The following is a 27,202-nucleotide window of genomic DNA, read 5'->3' as shown; positions in this document are numbered from 1 at the left end:
TTGTGTTTTGCAGTGCTGCCATGGTAGCATTAGTTGCTTTTTTTATGTTTTACTTCCTGTAGGTTTCTGAAACTGATGTATCGCTCTTTCTGTTTTTCTCTTGGTGTGATGGACATGGAAGTTTAGTTCATCAAAAGATCAAATTGTTTCATAAAACATTCATTTTTCAGGGGGAATTTATCTCCAAGCCAACACAGTTTTCCTGTTGATCAGGGGGTTTGTTTGGTTGTTTGTTCTGCATGGATGCACCTGCAGGAAACATGCATGCTTTTGTTCTGCTGGAGAAATATGAACTCCCTCACAACTGGGATTTCAATCCAAATCTGTTCTGTTGTGGCCAAAGTGCTAACAAAAAATAAACACGTCTTCTTTAGATTTGATCGTCATACATTCTCACAGAGATGGGTTTCCTGAGTTGAGTTTCCAGTTTTGTTTTGTTATGAACTTTAGTTTAGTTTGAATTCTGTTTGAAGACGGTATGTTGGGTGAGGGAGCTGGAAGCTAATCTCCCAGCTGGGTTGAGAAACATCCAGGCTGCAGTGATTGGTCTCACTTCTATTATTCACACCTTTAACCAGCTCCTCTCTCAGTCAGCAATAAATAATGTTTCATTAGCTGTTGTGCTGCCGCAGCCACTAAAAGTATGTATGTGTATGCATATATTCTCTGTGTTATACCCACCTCTGACTCTCAGGGCTAGCACATCTTACTCAGCTTTGTGAGCGGTGACAGAAAAAAGAGCCCTGCTCTCACTGGAGGCCCTCAAACTTACATCAAGTACCAAGTCATTCATCTTTTAAATTACCTCAGGAAGTCACTTTTTACACCAGTAGAGCATAAAAACCTGGTCTGGCTTTTAGTTTTATGTCCGTTCGTTGCAGATTATCAAGAACCAAAAGTGCCACAATGTAACAAATTACTAGTTTAATAAATATTAATATGTTTGGTAATTTGAATAACATTTAAATAAATATGTTAGGTAATAGATACTTAAAGGACTGATTTTCTCAAATTTGCAATAGTTAAATTTTTAATTCATTATCCATCATAAATCATGCATAATTGCATTAGTATTTATGTTGTTATTTCATATTTTCTGTGCTGCATGCTGATTGGCTATCCTGAAATACACCTCATCTATAGACCAATCACCTTGTCTTTAACAGATTTGGCCCCACCCACAAAATTCTATAAATACTAATATAATAAAGCTGTGCTATGCTGCAAGACAGGACTATGAAAGAGTTAGGTAACATCAAATATGCTTTAAATATGCTTTTAACAAATAATTATTTGATTAAAAAATATATACTTATTTGTCTTCTAATACTTGTTTCTAATTTTGAATTTTGGTGCTGCTCGACAGCAGATGAGCCAAATTAGTCTACTTTTTTTTTTTTTTAAAGCAGAATAAGAGTTACTCATACTCTGCTTCAGATCTTTAAGGAAGTTCCTGCATTTATCCTAGTGGAACAGATGTTAGAAGTTTGACTTGTGTTTAAAAAGAAAGACGTCAATAAGCAATATAGGTCAAAAATGTTTAGTTGTTGAGCCAAGCACATGGCCACTTAAAGGGCCAGTATTATGTATTTTCTAGGCACATAATGCCATTTTATGGCACAGTCAAGTAACTGTTTACTTCTGTTGTTATAAAATATTTTAAAAAATGCATATATCCAATATGACTTAAATTAAATTTGATTTTACAATTTTGCCCCTTTAAGTTGGTCCTCTGTCTCTTTAAGAAGCTCCTACTTTTCCCAATACTTCAATACTTGATCACAACAATGCTACTCCATTTTTTAGGCAGTTATGAGGCAAAGGAGCGAAACCTTAAGCTGCTGCTGCACCAGTTACTCAGCAGGTTGTTGCTAGGTAACCAAAGAGTGAGTGAGTTGCTAGGTAACCAAATAGTGAGTGCTTGCCTAACTGGCCTAAAAAGCTTTTCTTCTGCCTGCAGAGTGAAACTATTGAACATTTGATCAGATGTATTATCTATTGGTATTGATCAAGAATCTGTCAGCATTTATATTTTAGATTTATTGGCTATTTTACATAAATACCTGTTTTAAGCTTTTATTTGAAAAGAAAATAGCTTTTTTTGTGATATATAACAAATACAGGTTTTAGAAATGGGTGTGCAACAAAGACAACAATAGAGAGAGAAAAGAAGAGAACTAGAAAAAGAGTCCAGTGGGCAGGAAAAAAGAAAATATCTATTAATAGTCGTCAGTAATGGTTATGGATGTAAATATCATATTTGTTTTTAAAAATTTGACAGTGAAGATATGAAAATTCAAACGCTTTGTATGCTTTGAGCTTATTGTGACAGTGTGTGACTATTTACTACAACAGTGCTCACTCTGCAGCTTTGAAGAAATAAAACAGTAAAAAGTTTGGATTCCTCTGGTTGTGTCACTGTCTTTTCCTAAGCAGGATTTTCCAGTTTAATCTTCAGTATTAAATCCATCCTCATCAGGCTTTACTGGGCCAGTAAAGCCTTCGGGTCGGCTCGGGTGTGTGACGCCCCGCGTTGACCAGCTGGGGCTCAAAGAATCAATCATCATGTTTCATTGACGATGTGTTTGCTAATGAGGGTAAGAAGAAGCTTTTAAAGAATTGAGAAAGAAATATTCCGAAAACTTTAGCTGATTTTCTCTTCAGTCTGTTAAATCGATAAGTCGGTTAATCCAGCTAAAGTTGAGCTCTGCTTTTTAAGAAACACTGTGATGGATTAAACTGCATTTTGTTTAATTCACCAAGAATTACAGAGGCATTTATTATCGGAATCCTTCGTTTTTACTAGTCGAAGCACAATCATAACAAGACGCCTAATTTCTGTTTTTTATTCCTTGCGTCATTAAGGTTGCCAACTTAAATCTTAATCACTGCACATGGATTGCTTTTCATTAGTCTTTGGCCTCCCACAACAAGTTTGGCAGGCTGGTTGCTCTGATTATTCATCAGCCTCTGTGGATTTCACCAGTCAGTAAATCTGAGGTCTTCTTCTCCTGTTAATATTGTTCTGAATAATAAACTCTGATAGTTTTTGCTCTCTTGATCCCTGAGGCTGTTTGAGTTGTTGCTGAACAACACATTGCAGCGAAGCCCAATCACTGGGAAATGATGATGTGCTTTTGATTTGAGCCTGTGTGTGCAGGTGATTGAAGAGACGCTCTTTCAAGTGTCTGTCAAGCCAGATTGAATGTAAACACAGATTGTGTTGCAGAATGATTTACTATTATTTGTATATATACCCTGACAAGTTAATATGATGTGGCTAAATGCGCTCAAAGCTTTTTTAAACTTTGTGCAAACTGAATACCATAATTTTTCTTTGCAAGAAAAAGTACAGGGATTCAGTCCTCACTGAAATGTAATTTGAATTAAATTATGAATATCATGTTGGTCATATACGGGCTGCACAGTGGTGCAGTTGGTGGAGCTGTTGACTTGCAGCAAGAAGGTCCTGGGTTCGATTCCCGGCCCGGGGTCTTTCTGCATGGAGTTTGCATGTTCTCCCTGTGCATGGTGGGTTCTCTCCGGGTTCTCCGGCTTCCTCCCACAGTCCAAAAACATGACTGTCAGGTTAATTGGTCTCTAAATTCTCTCTAGGTGTGAGTGTGTGTGTGAATGGTTGTGTGTCCTGTGTGTCTCTGTGTTGCCCTCCGACAGACTGGAGACCTGTCCAGGGTGAACCCCGCCTCTCACCCGGAACGTAGCTGGAGATGGGAACCAGCAACCCTCCTGACCCCATTAGGGACAAGGGTGAATAGAAAATGGATGGATGGATGGATGGATGGATGTTGGAGAGAGTAACATAACATTTATAACTTGATATAAATATTAGAAAAGTTGATTTTACATATTCTACCTTAAATTTTTACATAGTTCTTTATGGACTTTGTACAATCTGTTATTGATTTAATCTTTTTATTGGCGTATTTGCTGATGCTTTATTCAGTTTGACATGAGATGTTTACAAGGTGCTGAAGTAGGAGTTGTATTTAATCATATGTAGGTTTGATACTACAGCACTTAAAGGTGCAGTAGTTTTTATACATTTTATAATTTGTGAGACAGATCAATCTCCTCCACTTCCTCCATGAGCTAAGAACTGCAGCGCTCCTGAACCAAAACAACCAACTACAGACAAGTCTTAGCGCTGTCAATCAACCTCATGTACTCCCTGCTAAATCTGCTAATTGTGGAGAAATAATTCCACAATTATTGATGGCTATGCTAACTAGCTTTAGCATTCGCAACAAGATCTGCTGACAGGGAGAAGCTGTAGCAGTAGCAGAGAACAAGGGGGGATGAGCAGCGCTAAGATTGGCAGCGCTAAGACCCTCCTCCTGGCTCTGATTGGTTGTTTCTAGTTAGCGCAGGGAGAAGACAGAGGAGCTAAATTTTTTCGCAGACTATCTGTCTCATAACAAACAATATGTAAAAAATATATTTTTTATAAGAGTTACATACTGCAGCTTTAAGAGGGCAAAGCGTTTTCTTCCACATGTTGGTTTCTAAAACCATCCATCCATTATCTACACCTGCTCATCCTTGCAGGTTTATGGGGCGGGTGCAGCATTGGATGAGAGGCGGGGTGCTTTCTAAAACCACTCTTTCATGTTGCACACCATATAAGAGAAACGCTACAAACATGCAGCCGACCGTAGCAGCATGAACCCTGGACTCGTTTTTGTCCTCTAACGTTTTCTTTCTCATTGATGTAATGGATGTTTCCCTGTTTAGGTTTTTTCCCCTCATGGTTCCTCGGGGAAGGTAGATGTGCCTTTTAATGGCAGCACAACATCCAGAGGCGATGGATCACGGCAGCCTTGGAGCAGCTTTCCAAACGCGCATTATAAGATGCTGGGAGTATTGATTCCCTGTGACACGGATTATTACAAACACAGATTAATAGACAGTAGGTTTCCAGCTGCAGGCGGGGTGAAATGCTGGAAGAATGACATTTTGCGGCAGCAGATCTGGATGTTTGAAACTGAATAATAGAGTTGTGACAGTGATATAAAGTACAGGAGGTTGTTACGGTTTCACGGCGTCCCTGAGGAGAAATCTTTGCCGTTTTTTTTTTTTTCTCTTAACATAAAGATTATGTTGAATACCAAACCAACTTCTCCCAAAGGTATTTTTATACTTTCAGAAACGTGTCTTAGAGTTTGTAAAGTGTTATTTTTCCACTTACTCAATCTGCTCAGTGACAAAACGGATTAAAATTGAATAATTTGTTTTTATAGCTGTAAAAAGCTGTTAATGATACAGTTGCTGTCCTGTTAGACGAGGCTGCGCTGCCATGAGTCGGTGCCTGATAATAACGACGCAGGACCTGTAAGCGATCAGGTCAGGGATGGGAAATGTCTCTTGTGAAATATTAAAACGCTGCTTGTTTCAAACGAGCTCGCTCTGTTTTTCCTCCCATCAGGACAGAGTTTGAGCCTCAGAGGCCTGGAAACCCAAAAGGCTTCTCATCGTTTAGCTTTGTTAATTTATTCAATGTTTGTGTCTGTGAAATGCGATTTAAACAGTGTTTCAAATTCCTCTCACATTATGTTGCGTCAGCTTAAATGCATGAGAGTAGGTAATTGAAATGTTGAGCCGCTGGGGAAATAATTATTGTGCAGAAGAGAAAATAGTTAAAGTCCCCAGGGCTTTTTACATAAGAAAAACCAAGTCAATTAAAAAACAACATTTCAATTAAATCAGTTTAAAAGGTTTTCATTTTGTCCATTCTGAATATGCTGAAGTGAAATAAAATTTTATTGTCATTGCTTTTAAAAATTGCAGTTACCAAAGCTGGAACTGTTTTTTGTTACTCTACAAAATTTATGTACAGATAACCTGAAAGTTTAAAAGAGGGTTTCTTCATTTTTGTCTAGTTCCGTTTTATTCCATTTTATTATTTCATTAAAATTCTGTTTTATTTAGATGGCACCAGTTCACAACAAATGTCATCTGGAGGCTTTTTACACAAAATAATCCCGATTCACTTATGTATATATTGAAATTGATCCTAGTGATCAATCAGTACAGTAAGCTGAGTTGTTTATTCAAAGTTGATAAAAAGGTTTCGAAGGATTACATCGAGTCATTGTCTTGCAAATATTTCAAAGTTACTTTTTATTGCGTATTTTTAAAAGTATTCACAATTTTTCTTAATTGTTTTAAATCCCAAACATCGAATTACTTCATTGTAATGTCATGCATTAGACCAACACAAAGCAGAGCAAATTTTTGAAGAAGATAACAAATAAAAACCTTCTGAATAAATGCATCCACAGCATCATGCTGCCACCACCGTGTGTCACATTGACGGTGTAATCATGTGGTGATTATAATTATGTGAAGCAGAAAACTCAAATTGAAGTCTTATCTTACTAGATTTCCTTCTTTCATGCATTTGTTGTACAAATGAGACTTCTTATGGTTTTATTTCGTCAATGGATTTCTTCTTGCCTCTCTTTCAGAAAGACCAGAAATGATCAAAGTATTTGCACTGATGTTCTTTAACAAAACTCTGAGGCTTTCACACAACTGATGGATTCACACTGACATTAAAGGGACAGTATTATAGATTTTCCACACATAGTGGCATTTTATAACACAATCAAGTAACAAAATTATCCTCAGTAGTTATGAAAATGCTGTGCATATCAGATACGATTTTGTAAGAGCAACTGGTTGTACTAGATTTTATTTAGGAGCGTCAGAGGAAAGGGGGGTTAATACGTATGCTTTACCTTCCAGTTACTAGCAGAGATGGCGGTTAATAAGATGATAAAGTTGAAGCTGCATGAATAAAAGGTTCTGTACGTTTAAAATAATGTTTAATCACAGCATTGCATTGCAGACTGTGCTCTGTTTTATCCATACATGACTAAAATCAGAGGATATGCAGAGGTCTCTTATATAGGCTGCTGTCTTCTTCCCGTCGAGTCCCATATGTGCCGTCTGGATCCCTCGGGTCAGCGGTAGCGTTGTGTTTCATTACTGCTCAGACGGCTCAGGGCTATTTCCACAGACTGGCTCTTCTGCATATTCCCTTTAATAAGAAGTAAGACTTTTCCCTTGTGGTGCTGCAGAAGCTCGTTTTCTTTTTTCTTTTCTTCTGACATTTACGCAGATGTTTTTTTTTTCTCTTCTCTTACTTTATGAATTTTATTTTTAGTGACAACAGTATTTACCTGATTTGTTGTCAAGTTTTTATTGTCATCATCTTCTGGACTTCTTTGGACTACCAATAACTGTTTTATTGTTTTCTTTAGCAAGTGATCAAATAAAAACTGTCATCAGCAACACCTAAAAGAACATTTTTATTTCTTTGTGGTGTTTTACTTTTTTTAAACACACAAATTGATCAGAATAAACCTGTAGGGCAACACTACCAAATATTTTCTCTATTTATTTATCTAGTTGTTGAAGACCTCTCTACATCTCATACAAAACCTTTAATATTAATAAAATGTAGCACCAATATTAATGCTAACATTTATACTTTTTATAGATATTTTTTCAAATTAAACTCAACCTATCCCAAAGTAAAATTAAATGTCATAACTCCTATAATTCAAATATCTTCAGGCATTCTGGGCAGGAAGCATTTCCAGTCAGTCTTGCAGCAAATCTAAAGAAGCTTCTGACTGAAGACTTTTACTGCATAACAGTCCCATGACTGTTAAGATATGCAAGCAGTTTAATTTCCAGGCAGCAGTTTATGAGAAGCACTGCTACTCCACCTCATTTGCTTTTGCTGCTCCTCAGGGATTTTGGGGTCAAAGTTCAGGTATTATTAAAGGTCAGCTTCTCCCAAAAATGCCTTGTTACCATGATTATGCATCGATGCAATTGTTTGAAAGTAAAACAGCAAAATCCTCCCAGCTACACAGCATTTAAAGCCAGAGGGAGAAATTGTCAGAAAATCGTAAAAGCTCAGAAAAAAATTTAACAAAAGTCGAGAATAAGAACAAATCAGAAATAAGAGAACGGTGCAATTACAAGAGAACCTGTAAGAAATATGAATAAATGTTTTTGTTTTTGGCTCAGCTTAGTTTTAAAATAAGTTTTTTCTTTAACTCAAACTGAGACGTTTACATTTGACTCGTCTTCACCAATCAGCCTGTAGACGAGGCGCTTATTTCCATAAAACCAATCAAAATGTTTTTCAGACCTGGTTTATGAAGTCGCTCACTTTTTCTGATTAGAGCTGAAAATACAACCATTTACCAAAAACAGCTTCATAGCAGAGCATCTGCATCTTGAGTCGCTGCACGTTATTCAAGTGTTTTGAAAGCCTCTCACTGTCTAATGAGGTCATGAACAAGAAGGGACCTGCAAAAGAGGATGCAGAACATAATGGAGCAGAAAATCTGCTCCAGACCTGTTTGATTTGCAGGTTTTGTCTGTTGCTTGAATTATGCAGGAAGGACATTTGTCACATTTCAACAATGGAAAAGCTACAAATAAAACAATTAACAAGGCCTGAATTTCTGTTGTTGTTTTATGGCTCTGAAAACAAGTTTTGTTTTTATGAAACAGGAAGGTTTGTAACATCTCAGAAAGAGGAGCGGAGTGATAATCTGATTTTCTAGAATTCTTCATTTTAAAGTATTTCTTTGTCCATAGAGACCATTTTTAAAAAGCTTGGATTGGTCTAAAGTAAAACATTGCATTTAAATGTTTGAAATGTATCACACTAATCACCATGGTAGTATTTATTTGAGATTCAATGTAATATAAAAAATTACAGTAGACAAATCAGGACTACAGTAGAGAACCATCAGGTAGTTCTTCAGTTCTGATCTGTTTGTTTTTTTAACTAAGAAGTTGAGAAATGCACATTTTTGATGCATAGTCACTAAAATATTATTTGTGCACATTTTCAAGTTCAACCACAGCAGAAGTATTACACGCATTCTGCTTTGTGCAAATGTCAGTGTACAGATCACTTAAGTCTAATTTTATAGAGATAATGGATACTAATCTATCAAAAAAAAAAAAAAAAAACACAAAATTGTACCAATTTTTTTTTTTCGGTCTAAGACTAAATTAACTTCTAAGTAAGTCTTTAACAAGGTATCTGCAAGACATAGAAGGTTGCTCCAGGAAATAATTCCTTAAGTGCATTTTTCTGGCAGATTATTTCACTTATTATTGTTTTAATTTAAATGATCTGCCAGAAACACTAGTTGTTTTTCATCCATATTAAGGATTTATTTACTTAAAAACAAGTTCCTGTATCTTGCTGGAAAGTCACTTGTAAATTAGTTTTGTTTTATTTCAAGTGTACTAAGATATTTGCACTAGAAACTAAAACTACCTGGTAAGATTTTGTTTTTGCAGCGCACAGCTTGTTGCAGACTGATCACAGATTTTAAAACTTTGTGTCGTCATGGTGACCGATTGTTCATGTTTGACCTTCAGTCACTTTGTCCATCCGTCAATCCGACACCTAAATAACTCTTTACTTCTTTTTAATATCAAATCAGTGCCGCTACGTCAAGCTCCCTACAGGTGATGTTGTCCCTCCTTAATCTTTTGGACATGACCCCTAACTGGAGGTCAAAGGTCAGAAAAGTAGAAGATCCTTTAAATCAAGAGTGTTGCCCTTCCTGTCTGCTTTGTCTCCCTGCTACCTCCTTTTTCCTGATTCTCAGCCATGACTTTGGACATAGAAGAGCTGCTTGGAAATTTAATTCAGTTCAAAAATACTTTATTTATCCCAAAGGGAAATTAAATACCATTTCATGGAAAAAATGCCAGCCAGGTCATGATCAGGTTGAGGGAGTTTGGTGTGTTGCTTACACAGGAAATGCATCAGGGCAGAATCTGTGAACAATTTTCTTCCTACAAACCCAAATCAAAACCCACTTCAAAGTAAATCGGATGACGAAATAGTGTGTATTTGTGTCTCAAGTATTTGCTGCTTCTATGACTCAGAAATTCTCCTTCGCCTGCTGTTCAAACTGGTGAAACGCAGTGATAAAAAGCATGGATTTATAATTGTAGCTCTGATATATTTGGGTTTCATCTTCATCATTCAGTGCCCAGTACACAAGTAAGAAACTTTTTTGTTGAATAAAAAGTTAACAAACATTCATTTTTGATGTGCAGTGACCAGAAATGCATGAATCCTCTTCTGTGATAAAAGTTTAACAAAAGAAATTACAGCATGGCTTCTTATGAACTTATTTAATCCACAGCTTGACTTTGAGATATTCCCATTTGATTGCAAAATAGCTTCTAGCCTCGTGCCTCTGCTCATGTGGCATGTCATGCAGAGAGAGAGCGAGCGTTAACTTTCAGAGGAGTCAAGAGTTTTACTGAATACAGCCGAAAGTGTTCTTTTTTTTTTTTCTTTCACAAATACTGGCTGGGAAAAAAATCTCTGCAATCAGTTACTTTGACTTAATCGTCATTTCATGATGGAAAGCTAAATGTCTTCTAAAAGGGCCATCGTGGAGAGCAATTGGAAAAAGAAAGTAAAACTTACAGTACTCTGCATTCAGCACTGTTTGGCCTCATTATAACCCTGAAATTCTCACTTTTCAGGTCCAACCAGGCAGAAGTCATTTGATTTGATTCATTGGTTTCTTCTCTGCAGCCCACTTACTGCAGCAGACACGCTGTCGGAGTGTTTCTCTGTGAAACACAATGAACTGCAGCTAATCATGAGCTTCTCTGAGGTCCGAAAATCCTCCCACAAAAACATTCACATCAGAAAAAATTCAACTTCGCACATTTTGACAAATTGGAGAAGACACACATCTAGGCCTGTCGCGATAAACAATAAATCAATTAATCGTACGATAAATTAAAACTATCTACGTCATTTTAATTATCGGCGTTATCGTCTCTTCCAGTCTTTTTCTCTTTCTGTTGATGACGCTGAATGAAAAAAGGCTCAACTCCGATGCTCTCCACTGACCCTCCCTTCCTCATTTCCTTAGTTTAATGTCCAGTTCACACTACACGATCTTAGAGCTGTCGGTCGACTGTCGGCCCATTTTCAAAACCTGAGAAACCACACATTAGCCGACAGTAATCCCAGGTATAACGGTTCGATCGATCCTGCCGTGTGGTGTCCGACAATGGGCACAAAATAATAGCTACAAGTTCAGCTAACTAATTTTAAAACCAGGCATTAATCAATGTTTACTACAATCTAGCACAACGCATGTGGCTCTAGTGTCAGCGTAACGTCCTGACTGAATGAAAATCATTACAACCGATTTATGTCACGTTAACGAAGAACAGCTAAAAAGTTACCGGGTTCATCAATTGCGTAGCGATTTCGCTCCAACTCCTCCCCTCGTCATTTCTATATTCTTTGCACCAAATGTTTTATAAACATTAATGTTGTTTCCACATATTATCTCCAATGTCCGCTGGACTTTAGGTTGCGCCGTGTCAGCTGTTTGGGATTCCTCTCAATAATTTCCCCTCAGAAAACACGGAGGAGAATCCGGCTTTCTGATTGGCTACCTGTCACATTCAACAGGCAGGTTAACGGTCCCAGTGGGGAAAACCCCCTGATTTGGATCGGAGGGGCCACGACGATCTACTGTAACACACCACACACTACAGGATGATCACAAGCGACAATCTTAGAACAATCAAAGTTCTAAGATTGTCATAAGGTGAAAATGTAGGTGTGAACTAACGTGTAGTGTGAACTATTGCATCAGGTAGTCGATGTGCCCATCTTCTCTATTTACATCTAATGATTACTGAAGGGCAATATGGTAAACAGACTTTATAATCTGCACTCTTTTGGTTGAATCCAGTATTTATTTACACTTTGGTGTTTTTATTCAAGTACATTTTTGTTAATGGAGTCTGAGAATCAATTTTATTTTTGTTTTTGGTTGTTTTGTTTATTTTATCAGTTCCAGTGTTAAGTGTTCTTTTGAAAATAAAGTGTATCTATTTTTGGTAGGAAATCACATGTATTATTGTCATTTTCATTAAATCAGTGTAAAAAGGTCTTCAAACAATATTATTGTCTATCGCAATAGTTGTAGAGACAATTAATCACTCAGCAAAATTTGCTATCGTGACAGGCCTATATATATATATATCTATATATATACATATATATAGAGAGAGATATACATATCTATCTATCTATATATAGAGATATACATATGTAGATATATATCTATATATAGATGGATATATACATCTATTTATATAAATAGATATATCTATATCTATATATAGATATAGATATATCTATTTATATAAATAGATCTATATATATAGATCGATATAGATATAGATCTATATCTATCTATATCTATATATATACACACACAAGTGCATATATATATTTATATATAGATGGATATAGATATCTATCTATATCTATATATATCTATATAGTATTGATATTATAAAAGTGTCAATTTGCATTCACTAAATCTTTTTAGACTGTGGCAGGAAGCCGGAGCACCCGGAGAGAAACCTGCAAACTATTTATAAAGTTTAATTCCAAAATTTGTTTTTTATCTGCAAACTAAAGAGAATTTAGAGAGACCAATTAGACAGACGTGATTTTAGATGGTGTGAGGAAGTCAGAAAGCCTGGAGAGAAACTTCAGACAAAAAACTGGTAAGATCCATTCACTAGGGGTACAAAGGTTTCCAATTCTTCCATTTAAAATCCCAATATAGAAAAACGAAAACAGAAAAAACCAATGCCAAGAGAGAAAAGTAACGAATTACTCGCCCAGTAAAAAACAAGAGAAGGAAAAAACACCCAGCACAACAAACTAAACAAAAACAAAAATATTGGCATAAATTTCCCCCAAAATGTTTCTTCTTCTATTCCGCCGTATATTTCAGGATCCCAATTTTCTGTCTGACTCACTTCCATTTCTGCTTCCTCAAAATGGCCACTTGTTTCGTCTTCTGCGCTGATCTGTTCATCCAAATTTAAAGGTTCTGGCTCCTCTCCAGAACTTTCTTCATCATTCTGGAGAGGAGGCCCAGGAGAAACCGTCACACTAGTTGTATTTAGGTGGTCACTGTGGGATTCTTCTAAGTTCACTCGCTTCTCGTAAACATAAAGGAATCCGTTTTGATACATATCCTCTCTGCAGGGTATGCCAGCAGCGAGGACATGTTCATCCACCACCTGTATAGTCTGTCGTCCCCGAATCAAATAGGTGTAGAAATGTTCTGACTTAACATCTCCACAAATGACAGAGGACAGACTGTACAACTCGGTTCCACTTTCTCCTGGCACCTCCAGGACTGGATTGGGAACCACTGGAAATCTTCTTTCGACCCACCGTGGCAGAAAGAGAACAATCACATTATTGTTGCTCAGGATGTTTTTGCGATTTAAACTTGACCTGCAGCTTGAGCAACAAGGCTGGCCCCACAAATTTATCCAATAATTAAAAAGTGAAGCGGTGTCGTTTAGTGAAGTCGAGGTCGGAAGCACAACAATGGGGCTGTTATTCAGTAGCTGTAAGAATGATTTTCCGCATCTGGTACAAGTGTTTTCACTGTACATTTCGCAATCCGTGCTGCCACCGTATGAGTCGAGCCAGACTAGAACTGACTCCAGTAGACAAGAGATTTCAAACTGTTTCCCCAACTCTGGTGATGGTTGTCTCTCCCTCAGTTCCATTAAAACCGGGGAGATTTCTGCTGGGCAAAAGCAATATCCAGGTTGGTGGACGGCAGTGTAGATCAGACTGGCACAGTTCGGGATAGACGAAGCCTCTTTGAACAAGTGTCTCCGAGCCAGACACCGTCTGGTGACGCTCAGGTTGAGGACACTTTGAAATCCGGCACTCATCCAGCTGATGTTGAAGTGGTTTGCAAATGTACAGATGTCGCTCTCTATCTGTCTCATTCCGCTTTGATCCTCATCTACAACTTTCCCATCCGGGTCAGTTGGTTGCTGAGGACCAGTGCAGAAATGGTTTCCCAAGACTTTTCTCTCATCCGGAGAGACAACTACCCCAGCCGGGGTAGTTTTGTCTTTTGGAAACGTTAAAGAATCATCATTATCTGGGGTTTCATTGCTGTTCCTGTCAGTGAAACTAGCTTCCCCGTCCGGGGGGCAGTTTAATTCAGGTTCAGCAGAAACCCTACGCTTTAATGATGAGTTCATAGATAGATCTAGGACTCTGTTTTCATTGCAAACGCTACGTCCCTCTGAAACAAATTCCTCGTCCGAGGAACTTGTAAAGTCAGAGGTGCTGGAAAATGTGCTGGAAATCAAAGGTTTCTCAGTGAATTCAGTCCCAGAAAAAACTTTCCCAGCCGGGTCAGTTTTTTCTTTGGGAACAATGGGCAAATTGTTCCCAGAGACTGAATTCACATCCTGAGTTGCGACGACAGACGATGTCTTAGTCAAATCCAATGCAGAGGCTTCATAGTCAACTTTCTGGTTGACAGAGCAAACTGACCCAGCCGGGTCAGTTTGCTCTCGGGGAACCGCTGAAAGTTCATTCCCAAATGAAGTGCTCTTGTCCTCAGTACTGCATTCTGAAATCTCCATTAAATTATTGTCGGTGTCTTCGAAGAAAACTGGCTCCTCTTCCAGGCAAACTTTCCCAGCCGGGTCAGTTTGCTCATTGGGAACCGTGGTAGGTTCGTTTCCAAATGAAGTGCTCTCATCCTGAGAGACACTCTGGTCCACGTCCTTTCCTGGGAGGTAATGGTCAAACAATTTCTTCATTCCTGTTGTAACGAGGTAACCAAGTCCCCAACCAACAGGAAATATTAAGGGATAAGGCATCGCTGTAATACTAAAAATCTTTGTCTGACACAAAGCTTCGTTTCACTGCACTGTTTAGATCCTGACTGACGATGAACTGAGTTACACGCATTTAAAGTCTCATAGACCTTCTATGATGTCATCATAGAAGGTCTGTGATGTCATCAATTACCTCACTGGAGCTCTGGTGCAAGGTCTTGCTTCTGATCGTTGCTATGGAAACGATCACATCAGTTCTGCATGACTCAAACTATCGATGAAATAATGACTAAATATTTAAATAATGTCATTTTTAAAATTTATTTAACATAAAGAGATTGACAATAGATTTTTATATGATTGAATTGTTTCATTTGTAGTTTTCTGTATCTGCTGTGGTATAAATTGTCTTCATCCAATTATCCATTACTATTGTTTAACACAATCCTTTGGTAAGCTAGCTGCACCAAACTATGGTCCGGGGATCCCAGTTGGAGAAAGATTAGTTTAATCAAATCTATTCTACTATTATCCGACACTTTGATCGCTCTGATTTAAGGGGATAAATCAGATGAGATTAACAATGATTTTCCAAAATGAAAAAAAGAAATTAAATGATCTATGCAGTTTGTCTTCAAGCAGCGAAAAGGTGCATAGACTCTGCAATCATAGTGATAGAGCCTATATTTTATTAAATGATAACCTGATAAAGAAAAACCTACTTTGAAATATATATTTCAGGACCGTCAGCGTTAATACATGATCTGAAAAGTTTAACTCGTTAATGTTCCTTCCACTGAAGCGCCAATTTACTGTTAACAAAATGACTCATTTTAAACCGTTTTGAATATAAATCATAGAAAACTGGCGTGAGACAATAAAAGGCTTTCTAAAACGGTTTAACGGTTCGTTACATAAGTAGCGAACCGTTAAACCGTTAAACTTACGGCGTTAAAACTAACCGTTAAAAAACTAAACTTGCTACTTACGATGCTAGCGCCGTTCCAGAGTCGACTTTTACGTCACTTCCGTTGACTTTATATATTTTGATTTCCTGTTACAAAGGTCACTGATTGGAGATGGAAATATTAGCTGAAGGGTTGTTGTTTACTATACTACCACAGTGTAAGTCACATATTCTGTAATGATTAATAATAATGGATAATTGTTTGTCTATTCTTATTCTAGAGATTCTGTGAAGTGTAAAAACTAATTCATTGGGTTTTTCTGTCATTTTTTTAAATAAATTGATCAAGTTTTTTTCATTGGACATCGAAAACAATATGTAAAGCATTTTGAAATGCCTTGCTGCTGAAATGTGCTATACAAATAAAATTTGATTGATTGATTGATAGTGTGAACTATTGCATCAGGTAGTCGATGTGCCCATCTTCTCTATTTACATCTAATGATTACTGAAGGACAATATGGTAAACAGACTTTATAATCTGCACTCTTTTAGTTGAATCCAGTATTTATTTACACTTTGGTGTTTTTATTCAAGTACATTTTTGTTAATGGAGTCTGAGAATCAATTTTATTTTTGTTTTTAATTGTTTTGTTTATTTTATCAGTTCCAGTGTTAAGTGTTCTTTTGAAAATAAAGTGTATCTATTTTTGTAGGAAATCACATGTATTATTATGTCATTTCCATTGAATCAGTGTAAAAAGGTCTTCAAACAATATTATCGTCTATCGCAATAGTTGTAGAGACAATTAATCACTCAGCAAAATTTGCTATCGTGACAGGCCTACACACATCTTAATTTGAAAATATTTAATGACTGCAAGTATGAATTTATTTACTGGAATATTTGTTTTTAACCTCACTATGAGATAAAACTTTAAAGCTGGAGTCTGTCACTTTTATTTAAAAATACCTTTTAATTAGTTAGCATGATGGCGGATAAATGGTCTTCTTGTAACGGTAAGTCGTTTCTCCACCGTTAGCAGCTAGCGCCTAGCCCCACCTCCTGGCTCTGATTGGTTGCTTTTGGTCGGAAGTGGTGCGTTTCTTCAGACATTAATAAGGAAGGAGAACGTTGATCATTTTCACAGATTATCTGTCTCATATTAAACTGTGATAGCATAGCATGTTGTGATTGCTGTGGCTAGTTAGCATGAGGGTGGATAAACGGTCTTCTTGTAACGGTAAGTCGTTTCTCCACCGTTAGCAGCTAGCGCCTAGCTCCGCCTCCTGGCTCTGATTGGTTGCTTTTGGTTGGAAGTGATGCGTTTCTTCAGACATTCATAAGAAAGGAGGACATTGATCTTTTTCACAGATTATCTGTCTCATATTAAACTGTCTCAGCACGGTGACAATTTTAACAAGTATGTAAAATTATATATTCTATTAAATGCTGCAGTTTTAAGAGGTGAGCTGCTCCTCCCTTTGAGCTTGTCTCGCCACGCTCTGCTTCACCCTCCACGACCCGCTCATTATTGACGGCGCTCAGTGAAGTAGTCTTTGAGCAGCCGAGTGCGAGCCGCCCTGCCGCCCAATCTCCATATTAAGGACCAAAGGAAAGGTCAGCCTGGCCCCGTCTAAACAGTTATTGACAGGTCAGGAGTGATTCTGCGGGGCTAGAGGGGAGGAACGGTCAGTAACGCCAATAATTACCATACAGCTGTGAAACGGACACGCTGGAGCGTGAACGGACGGTGGGAAATGTTATGCAGAGAGCAGCTGAGGGCTTAATGCAGCGATAATGGAAAGAGCAACTACTGTGGAAACATTTTATGTAAAATTTCATGGATTTTAGTGACATTCTATGTGTTTATTATGCAGAAAACTTTAGGTAAGTGAAATAGATTTAACTGCAGAATCTGGTGGACAAAATGTGTGCTCAGCTCTACCTGAATATTAAACGTCAGGAAAGAAAACAGTAATTATACACTTAAAAGTCAACCAGTTTCTGTCTTTTAGACAACTTCAAATCCGTGACATTATTCATAAAAAAATATATTAATCTGTGAAAATAGCAGCAAAAACACAAAATATTACCAAATATTTATTGGTGTAGTTCTTATGCAAACATCTTAGTAAATTTGAAATAAGACAAAACCAAATTACAAGTAACTTTCACCAGGATATAGGAGATAGCATTAAGTCAACATTTCCTTAATATTGATGAATGAATTCCAGTTTGACTGGCAGATTATTTCAATTACTACATGAGAAAATGACTGAAATAATCTTCCAGTGGAAATAGAAATTTTTAAAATCGATATAAAGGGGTTACTCAATTAAAATGAACTCTTGCTGAGAAGCTACTTGTTATTTCTTTTTGTCAAATTCTTGTTTAATAAAATCCTCTAAGTTGTTTGTTTTATAATAATCCCACCATAAAGTAACAAATATTAAATAAAATCATTAGAAGGTAGAAATAAATGGCTCATATTCATGAACAAGAGGACTACTCCTGTGTAAATATCCGATTTTTATGTAAAGAAGACGTCCAGATATAATTTTAAATGGTTATTTTAAAGATTTTTTCTAAAACTTTCATTCATATCTCTGCAGATCCGTCGATGCATCACAGGCAGAAGACGGTGGTGACGGACATGTGCTACCCGACAGAGATATCCAGCCTGATGGACTTTGGCACTGCAGACTGCTCGCTAGGCAAAGGTACATTGTTGCTTCAAATTACAAGGCGTTGCCGTGGTGACAGCAGGGAGTGAGCACGGTGATTTATCCTGGCAGTTAAAAGGACGCCGAGCTGTCAGCTCGGCTCGGGGGGTGAACTCCGGAGCGAAAGGCCTTCGCAGGCGAGAACAATCAGATAACAACACTTGGTGTCTGGCCATGAGGGCCCTTAGCATTCACCGCAGGCCCAGATTTATCCGAGTCCAGCACCTAATCTGCTCTGTCACCTATTTCACAGTGTCATATTGATCACCAGACGTCCACAGACGGGAGTTTTGCTTTGCAGATCACCGTGGCGTTCGCTGAAATGCATCATTCTCGAGTTTTATCGTAATGGGCCGTCATAGCGTCGCAACAAGATCGCTTATCTTCCACAATTACCATGAGAAATGCCGTGTTTTACGAGGAGTGCAGCTCAAGATGATGATGGCCTCTTTTCATTTCATCTGCTGCAGTAATCGTCCCACCAATATGCAACCACTTCACGAAAGTATTGATCACAAATCACTACTTCTGTTTGCTACGTAATCTTTAGCTGTTCGCCCATTTCTTCTTCTCAACACAAAAACTCTCATTGTTAATTGAAGAGCTTAAAATGATGTTCCCTACAGAAAACAGACAAAGATAGGCCAAGTTAATACTAAAGCCATTTTGATGATTTTATTTATAGAGGAAAAAAATAGCCTGAATCTTACAGACTCATTAAGTCATGAAAAAAACAGTGATTAATCACTTTTACTATCTTCATCTTTATGATCCCCTTGACTTTTGTGAAAACATTTTGTGGACTGATGAGACAAAGAGGAACTTTTTGGAAAGTTTGCATCTCCTTTAAACTAGAGAAACACTAACGTCATCATAAAATAAACCAAAACACCCCTGAAAGTCAATCTCTGAACAGTTGAAAATATAAAATAATCAAAACCTAGAACGGCCTAGTCAAACTCCGGGATCAAATCCTATTGAGATACTCGGGAAAAGTCTCCAACACACTGTTAATGATTGAAAACCTCCCAGTTTGAATGAATTAAAGCAATGAAAAATTAATTAATGTGTCCACAGCAATACAAAACACTCCTTATCATTCATGACTAACACGTGATGGACGTTGTTGGAGGTGTGACAGCTTATTGGCCTCACACAGAGCCAGCTTGGCTTGGAAAGCTTTAAATGACGTCATTATTTGTCATCTGAGTTTTGTGTTTACTCTTAATACGATATAAATATCTGTTTAATAACAAGTGGAACGAGAAGTGGCTTTGGCGTCCATCATATTTTAAGACACGTGTTCTTTTTGCGAACCAGATTTATCCACTAAAAGAAACTGTAAAATTTACTTTAATCTCATTGTGTGATATCACAAGTCACACAGCGAACCTCAAACTTTTAGAACCTAAAGTTCCTTCAGATTTTTACTTCAATTTTCAACTAAACTGAACCCTTATGCAACTTTTTCAGGTCTTTAGTCCGAACTGAATTCATTTTTGTGCCACAGGACCTAAAGACAAGCATCTTATTAGTTCCATACTGCAAAAATACAAAATATTACCAAGTACTTGTGGTCTGGTTTCTAGCGCAAATATCTGAGTACACATGAAGACAAAACTCACTTATTAGTAACTTTCAGCAAGACGTAGGAGCTAGTTTTAAGTCAATAATTCCTCAATTTTTATAAAAATGTTCTAGTTTCATGGGCAGATTATTTCATTTATAACACTGGAAAATTAGTGAAATAATCTGCCAATGGGACGAATACTTTTTTCATCAATATTAAGGAATTATTTACTTTAAACAAGCTCCTATGTCTTGCTGAAAAGTTACTTGTGAGTTGGTTCTGTCTTATTCCAAAACTAGACAAAAATACTTGGTAATATTTTGTGCTTTTGCAAAGCAGTGATAGATGTGACCCTAAAAACTAATTCTCCCTCTCCATGGCCTCCTCTTTCACCCGATTCCCCATCTCTAACCCTGCTTGTGTTTTAATGCCGCCCTCTATCAACACGCTGCAGCAGTGTTAATGCAGAGCTGCAGGTCAGCTGTGTGCCAATGATAGAAAGGAGCGCAGTACAGGTGGGGAAGGAGCAGCACAGAGGAAGACTTTAAATATGAGCAAAGCAAACGAATGACACAGAGACACAGGGAGCGGAGCAGAAGCGTAAGGACACTGAGGAGTAGAAAATTTCAAGCTGAGGAGATGTCAGGATAAAAGCAGGACTGTGGAAAGGATTCAGCGTAGCTTCGAGGTCAGCTGCAGCTTGACGTTAAACATTCAAACAGCAACATTGGTCAAAAATGCCTCATTGTGTGAAATATTGCAAAGTTTTCTTTAATCACACAACATAATAAGATGATTAAAAAAAACAATGATCAGTTTTATTGGTAAGAATTTAAAAAGTGACATATTCCTAATACTGGAAACATGTTTGTATGTGAATTTGATTTTAGATTGCAAGAAGTGGAGCCAAAACCTTTTAATAGGTATATCACTCTTAAATAAAATTATACAAATACTCCAAAATATCCAAAGTAGGGTGGGAGAATAAATCAATAATGATAAATATTGTGATAGACATATGTGTCTGAAAGAATATGCAAAACTTTCAGAACCGCACAGCATTCTGGGAAATGTAGGCAGAGGAAAGGCTTTAGCCGCCCAACCTCTCACTGCTAGCTACGCAGCGTTGGTGGAATCAACTAACTCTCTCACTCTTTGGTTACCTAGCAACTCTCTCTCGTTTTGGTTACCTAGCAACTCACTCACTCTTTAGTTACCTAGCAACAACCTGCCGAGTAACTGCCGCCGCAGCAGCTTAAAGTTTTTCCACTGTGCCTTACAACTGTTTAAAAATAAAAACAACAGAGTGAAAACTGTGGCAGTATTACAGATATTTAAAACAAAAACTAATAAATAATTAGTTTTTGTCAATATTGACTGATATGAAACGCTTATATCATGATGCTTTTTCAACCCCAACATCAGACTATCTTTTTTTTTAGGAGGAATAAATTATAATCTAGATTTTGCCATATAAAAACGGTTTATATGTGCAGTGTTGGAAAAATTTTGTGTTTTTATTTGGAATAATTTGAGCAGGAACTGTAGTAATGTTCAGATTTAACACAGTTTAACCAGAGGCTTTATGTTGCCTTTATAGAATAAAAAGATGTTTGAAATTCAATCAGAAAAACTGTTGGTTGATAGAGAAGAGATGAGGTAATAATACTCTTCCTCTCACTGATTTACTAAAAGTAAATTAGTAAATTAGTAAAGGAATGTCAATTTAACTAACTAAATCGACATTCCTGGAGCTCGATTATGTTTATGTTGTTGTTTTAAGTGTTGTGTTTTACTTTAAAACCTTTTTACTTTTCTCTATTTTTATCCCAAAATACATTTTTAAACTGAACTGAATTAAAGCTTATGAAAAAAACACAAGCTTTATTCATTGTTCAGTTTTACACAACTAAATTATAATTGACTTCAATAAAAGCAGAGACTTGTCAAAGTAGAAGTTGACTCATTGTTTATTTTTCAGAGACTAAAAGTTGATGTATATTCAGTCTAAACCAAACATGGGAAAGACATTACAATGTTAGAGAAGTTCTTTATCAATTGTCTTGTTCCAGATGGTATTTATGAATCGTTTTCCTGGATAAACCATGAGAGATCCTGGTGAGTGTTTTGTCACTAATGTACAACAACAAAACGATAAACATTTGTTCTGATCAAGTGAAAGAAGTTGGGCTTTTTTATTTCAAGAAACAACAAAAGGTCCAAATGTTGTATAATTTTATCATCCAAGTCATTAAATTGTAAATATTTTGTACTGAATATGATAAGTTCAGTGCAGACGAACGTTAAATAATGCATCAGCAGGAGCGTTTGTGTTGCAACACTTTGTCTGGCAGTGATCCTGGAGCAGTCAGAGTGATTGGCAGATGCATTACCTCATGTGACAACTATTTGGTTAGATCACATCTGATCTTGGAGTGAAGCTAAAAAGCTAAATCTCAACCACTGACATGTAACAGCAGAAGTGATACTACTGCTGTAAACACCCGACAAGTCCACAAATATAAAGGATTTAACCAAAACTACTCGATGCACACCTTTCTTCCCCGTTAGTATTCCAGCTGCGTCGTTCAAGTGCTTATAAACCCCAAACTCTGTTATGAGTTTTTATCTCGCTGGACCCTGCAGGCTGAATTAATTTTGCTTAAAACCACCTGCCTTTCCCTGCCTGCGGCAGAAAGAGGTGAAACGGCAGAGGAATAAGCTTATTTACTCTGTCCGCTCACATCCCGGCGCTCCTCTGACACGACACGAACTGACCTCAGTCAGCAACAAACGGCAAAGCAATCAAACGCCCGCAGGGTTTAAGATAACACAGAAAGTCCACATTCATAAACACATCTCTGTGTGCAGACAGAGCTGAGGCGATTTGCTCTAAAGCAGGAACTGCATATACATCTTTATCCGTACAGAGCTGGGAAAACGTATTTACTCGCATAAGGACCTCTTCAGTTTTTGTGTTTTTCTCACACTGGTAACAAGATCATATCACAGCACTGTATTTGAAAACAGCCATAGATAGTCTGAATAAATACACAATTTTTGTTTTTGAAGATTTAATTTTTGGAATATCTGAATTTTTTTTTTTTTTCCATCATGTCCAAGGCGGCCATCTTGCTTGACGAGTGTTTTTTACAGCTTCTATTTATTTGGACTTTGAGTTGTTTTTATTATTTTTTAAAAGAAAGTCATAACACTACAAGAACATAGCTGTTTAGTGCAAGAATAAAGTTGTAATATTTGGAGTTTGAAGTAATAATTAGTAATAAAGAGGGAGTGATTATATAAAAGACATTTTTTTCATCTAGTAATGTTACCTCTACTTATGCAATTATATGAAACATTTAAGTAAAAACATTTTTCTCAACACTGTACAAAAGTTAAATTTTAAAAACATCCAGAGTTTAACTTCTTGTAACTTCTGGCCAGAGTTCCCAATCAAAATCAGGGATTTGTTGCTGTGAACATCAGGTTCTACGGAGCCCCCTAGGGGACATGGGGAATTTTTTTTTCTTTTGCGTTACCTCGCAAAAACTTTTGCGTTCCCTCTCAAAACTGTACTGATCAGTTATGTGGCATAATTGAATACTGTAAGTCTTTCTTACGGTGGCCGCCGTACTTTTCTGATTTAAACTTCAGATATTTCACAACGAGATATTAACATTCATAGAAAAACCTTACATAACCTTATATTAAATCAGAAAGTACGGCGGCCACCGTAAGAAAGTCTTACAGTATTTAATTATGCCGCACAACTGATCAGTACAGTTTTGCGAGGGAACGCAAAAGGAAAAAAATTCCCCATGTCCCCTAGGGGGCTCCGTAAGGTTCAGAGAGGTGAACGGGTTTGGAGCGGATTTTATTTTTCTCTGCAGAGATTTCCTCTGTTTCCTGCGTTGTGGTTCAGCCGTCAGGTGGAGTAAGAGCTCCACGCCTGGTTATCTACCTGAGCCCTCAGGTGTGCTTCGGGTTCCCCCCATCCCGTCTTTATTCATGGGGGACAGAAGGAAACTAAGGTGGGGGTGGGCGCGTGTTATCCTGGCTACTTCTGGGTGTGTCCAGGGAGAGACAGAAGAGCCACTAAGAGACAAAAAAAACCAAAACAAAAGAGAGTCGGTGAGGTGACGACTTCCTGGTTACCTGTTTGGGAGGAGCCTGATGGAGCTGAGCTGGGAGCGGCCGGCTGCAGCAGAGCAGTGTGTGAGGTTTGAATGCTGAGAGCTCTGCTCTGTGTCTGCATGTCCGTGTGTTTCCCTTCTTTCTTTCTGTTTTTTCACCTGATATGAGAGCTGACACCACAGCTGACAGTGGAGTCAAACAGAGCCGGAGCCGGGGAGGACATGAGGTCCGACAAGGAGGAGGGGAAGGCCGGTGAGTTCATGTTTGAAAGGAAGGCAGATCTGGCTGAAGAAACAGGTTGTTGCTGTGGGTGTGTGTGTGTGTGTGTTGGGTTTATCTGCTTGAGGTGCTTATCTGTATATTACGTAACAGGAATATGAAAAATTATTCAGTTGAGAAATTCCATGTGAGTCAGGATTTGTGACTAACCTCATAAATTACGTCCGCCTCTATTGTGTGAAGAGGTGGAGATTACATTTTATCCCCCTGGACTCATCTATTAGGAACGTGTTGTTGTTCCTCCCCAACGGGAAACTTACATTCAATAGGTTAGTTATTTTATCGGATTCATGACTTAGTTTCATTGATCAATCTTATATGCCAACAGAACGTCTGCCTGATGTTTCTACACAGTTTAAAGAAGAGATTTTCGCTGAAGTATAAATATTTTGAGTACTTTTTGACATTTTTCATCTGAAGAGATTTCATTGTTAGTATTATTCTCTCCTGGATGTTTTGTAAACATAATCAAAACCCCTCAGTCGTTATCAAAACAGTCTTTTAGTTTTATACCTTAGCACTTCTGATTGTTTTTTTTTTTTTTTATCTGACTTTGACTTTTTCAGCCAACAATACCAATCATATGTCAGTTGTGATTTTTTACACCTGCATAGACAGCAAATAATTTTAAATTATTTTAATTTGCTGTGTTTTCTCTGAAGGTGAATATCAACTGTTGGATGGAGAAATATTGTTATAATCTGTCATCTTGGATAAATTTCATATGACCAAAACAACAATAATTCAAAATAAGGATTTGTTTCTTTAAATCATGTTTGTGATTTTCACATTTTAATGTTTACTATCAAAATATGTACATATCAAGACAAACAGACATGTACACGGCAGGACTGAAACGATTAATCAGATTAATCATAATGAATCGATCATCAACTAATTTTGTAATCGATTAATCGTTAACTGGAGAATACAGATTCTAAAAAGGGCAATTTGCTGAAGGTTCAACACACTAATAGCAGTAATTAAGCCAAAACTGTACAAGAAAAATAAACATTTTGCATTTAATATCAACAGATTAACTCTGCATTATAATGATGGTAAATCTGAGGGATTCTCACATCTTGATGCTAGAAGTAATTTTTATCTGCAGATGCATCCTTGATCAGGTGTCGTAAAGGAATCAAATTATTTGTTTATTTGTAGGTTTTTCATATTATATAAAACAAGCTCAAGTGTTTCAATGAATAATCAGCAGAATTTCTTTTAAATCCGATTGATTAATGGTCAGAATAACAGGTAGAAAAATCAACTACTAATAGAATTGCTAGTTGCAGGTCTAGGAGGAATGGATCAGCTCTATGTGTTACCATGGTAACCACATGAGTCCCGTCTTGGTTCCATTGTAATATCATCTAAAACACTTGATGCTGTAAAAGTTCAGTAGTTTTGTGAGAAAATGTTTGTTTGGGTTGGACTTTGAGCTTTGTAGCTCTGCAGACGTCTCACATGCGCAAAACTATTTATTAGCAAAGGATAAGAGCTAAATATGGTACTATGACACAGAGATATGGTGTAAAATAAATTAGAGCAGCCAGCTGTATGTTGAAACTGAAGCAAGTAATTAAGTGTATAAATTATGTGGTCAGTTGAAGCATAAACCTGTAAAATAAAGGACCGTCTCCGCCTGGGTATGAATTATAAGGAGCAAAATATTCAACGCAAAAGCAAAGTTAGTTTGTAAATGTGAAGAAATAAAAACATATTTATCTGCTTGGGTTTTTTTTATGTGTTTCTACTTTTTCCTGTTGCCATCATGGCATCCTTGTTTGCTCTGTACAGGCCTGTACTTTACTTCTTTATTTTTAATTTGTGATGTTTGGCCTCTTTATGGTAAAGAAATGTCATTGTTCTACATCTGTATCTTATGTTGATTTATGCAAATACAAACCCATATTTCAGTCTTATGTGTTTCGCCTAAGATCTAGATACTGTGAACCTGCTGACTCACACATCCATGTAGATGATCTTTTATCCTCTTATAGATGTTTATTGTGAATTTATGACTTCAGTAGATGATATCAGACATTCAATAATTTCTAAAAGGAGAAAAATATAACTATAAATATAGCTTTATAGCTATAAAAAATAATTTACAACACTTTGTCAAATGTTTGAAGTAACATTTAATTAGAAATCAGATATAGGTGCATTCCAGTAGAGTCTTAGAAAAGTTTAAGTAAAAAACCAATAAGTGTATGTTGTGTTGTGTCATTATTCTCCAGCAGACAGTCATTGCTCATTTCGATGCTAAGCTCCTGAGATGCAGCTTGTTTTCGTCTTTGCTGTTCCCTTGAGAAGTTGCTCCATCTCTGGTGAATTGTCGTTGTTGCTTTCACATCATGAGTGGTTTCCTTGGGACTCTTCCTGAGGTGGATGAACCCAAAACCTTCAGAGTTTGATATATTTCATGCAGGAGACGATCGGTACAGATGGTTCTGTCACTTTTAGCATCACATTTTTCACCAATATCTGGATGATTTGGTTCGGTTTTGACTCCGTTCTCATGCTGAATATGAATTAGGTTCTGTGTTTTACTTTGGTTTTACCTCTCTGTCAGGCTTTCAAAATGTCAGGCTCACAGCTGCACCGATCACTTAAACAGTCACGCTTTAAGTACAGTATAAGCCCATTTTCTGCAGTGCCTGAGGTGGTGGATCAAATCATTTTGGTTTCAGAAACTGTATTTTTCTGAGGCTGACAGATGTTTAGTCTCTGCTGCAGATTCAAAACAGAAACGAGGCACAGTGCCACGTTGTTCCTCCGTGGTTTACATGGACCTTACTTCTTTGTTGATTTACTCACTCGGTGTGGCTTTGTGTCATTTCTAAGGT

At 37.2% G+C, this 27,202-nt stretch overlaps 1 protein-coding gene across 1 annotated transcript in view; it reads left to right on the top strand.

The window, feature by feature from the left end:
* LOC122834039 (kazrin-like) overlaps positions 1-27,202 on the top strand; it is a 156,815-nt gene that overhangs the window by 106,662 nt on the left and 22,951 nt on the right. The window contains exon 6 of the mRNA XM_044122126.1: positions 18,254-18,361. Within this exon, the coding sequence (XP_043978061.1) occupies positions 18,254-18,361 (108 nt within the window). The remainder of the gene's footprint in view (positions 1-18,253; positions 18,362-27,202) is intronic.

Source organism: Gambusia affinis, linkage group LG07, assembly GCF_019740435.1.
Source record: "Gambusia affinis linkage group LG07, SWU_Gaff_1.0, whole genome shotgun sequence".
NCBI lineage: Eukaryota > Metazoa > Chordata > Actinopteri > Cyprinodontiformes > Poeciliidae > Gambusia > Gambusia affinis.
Note: the sequence above shows the minus strand (reverse complement) of the source record. Positions and strands in the feature narration are given on the sequence as shown.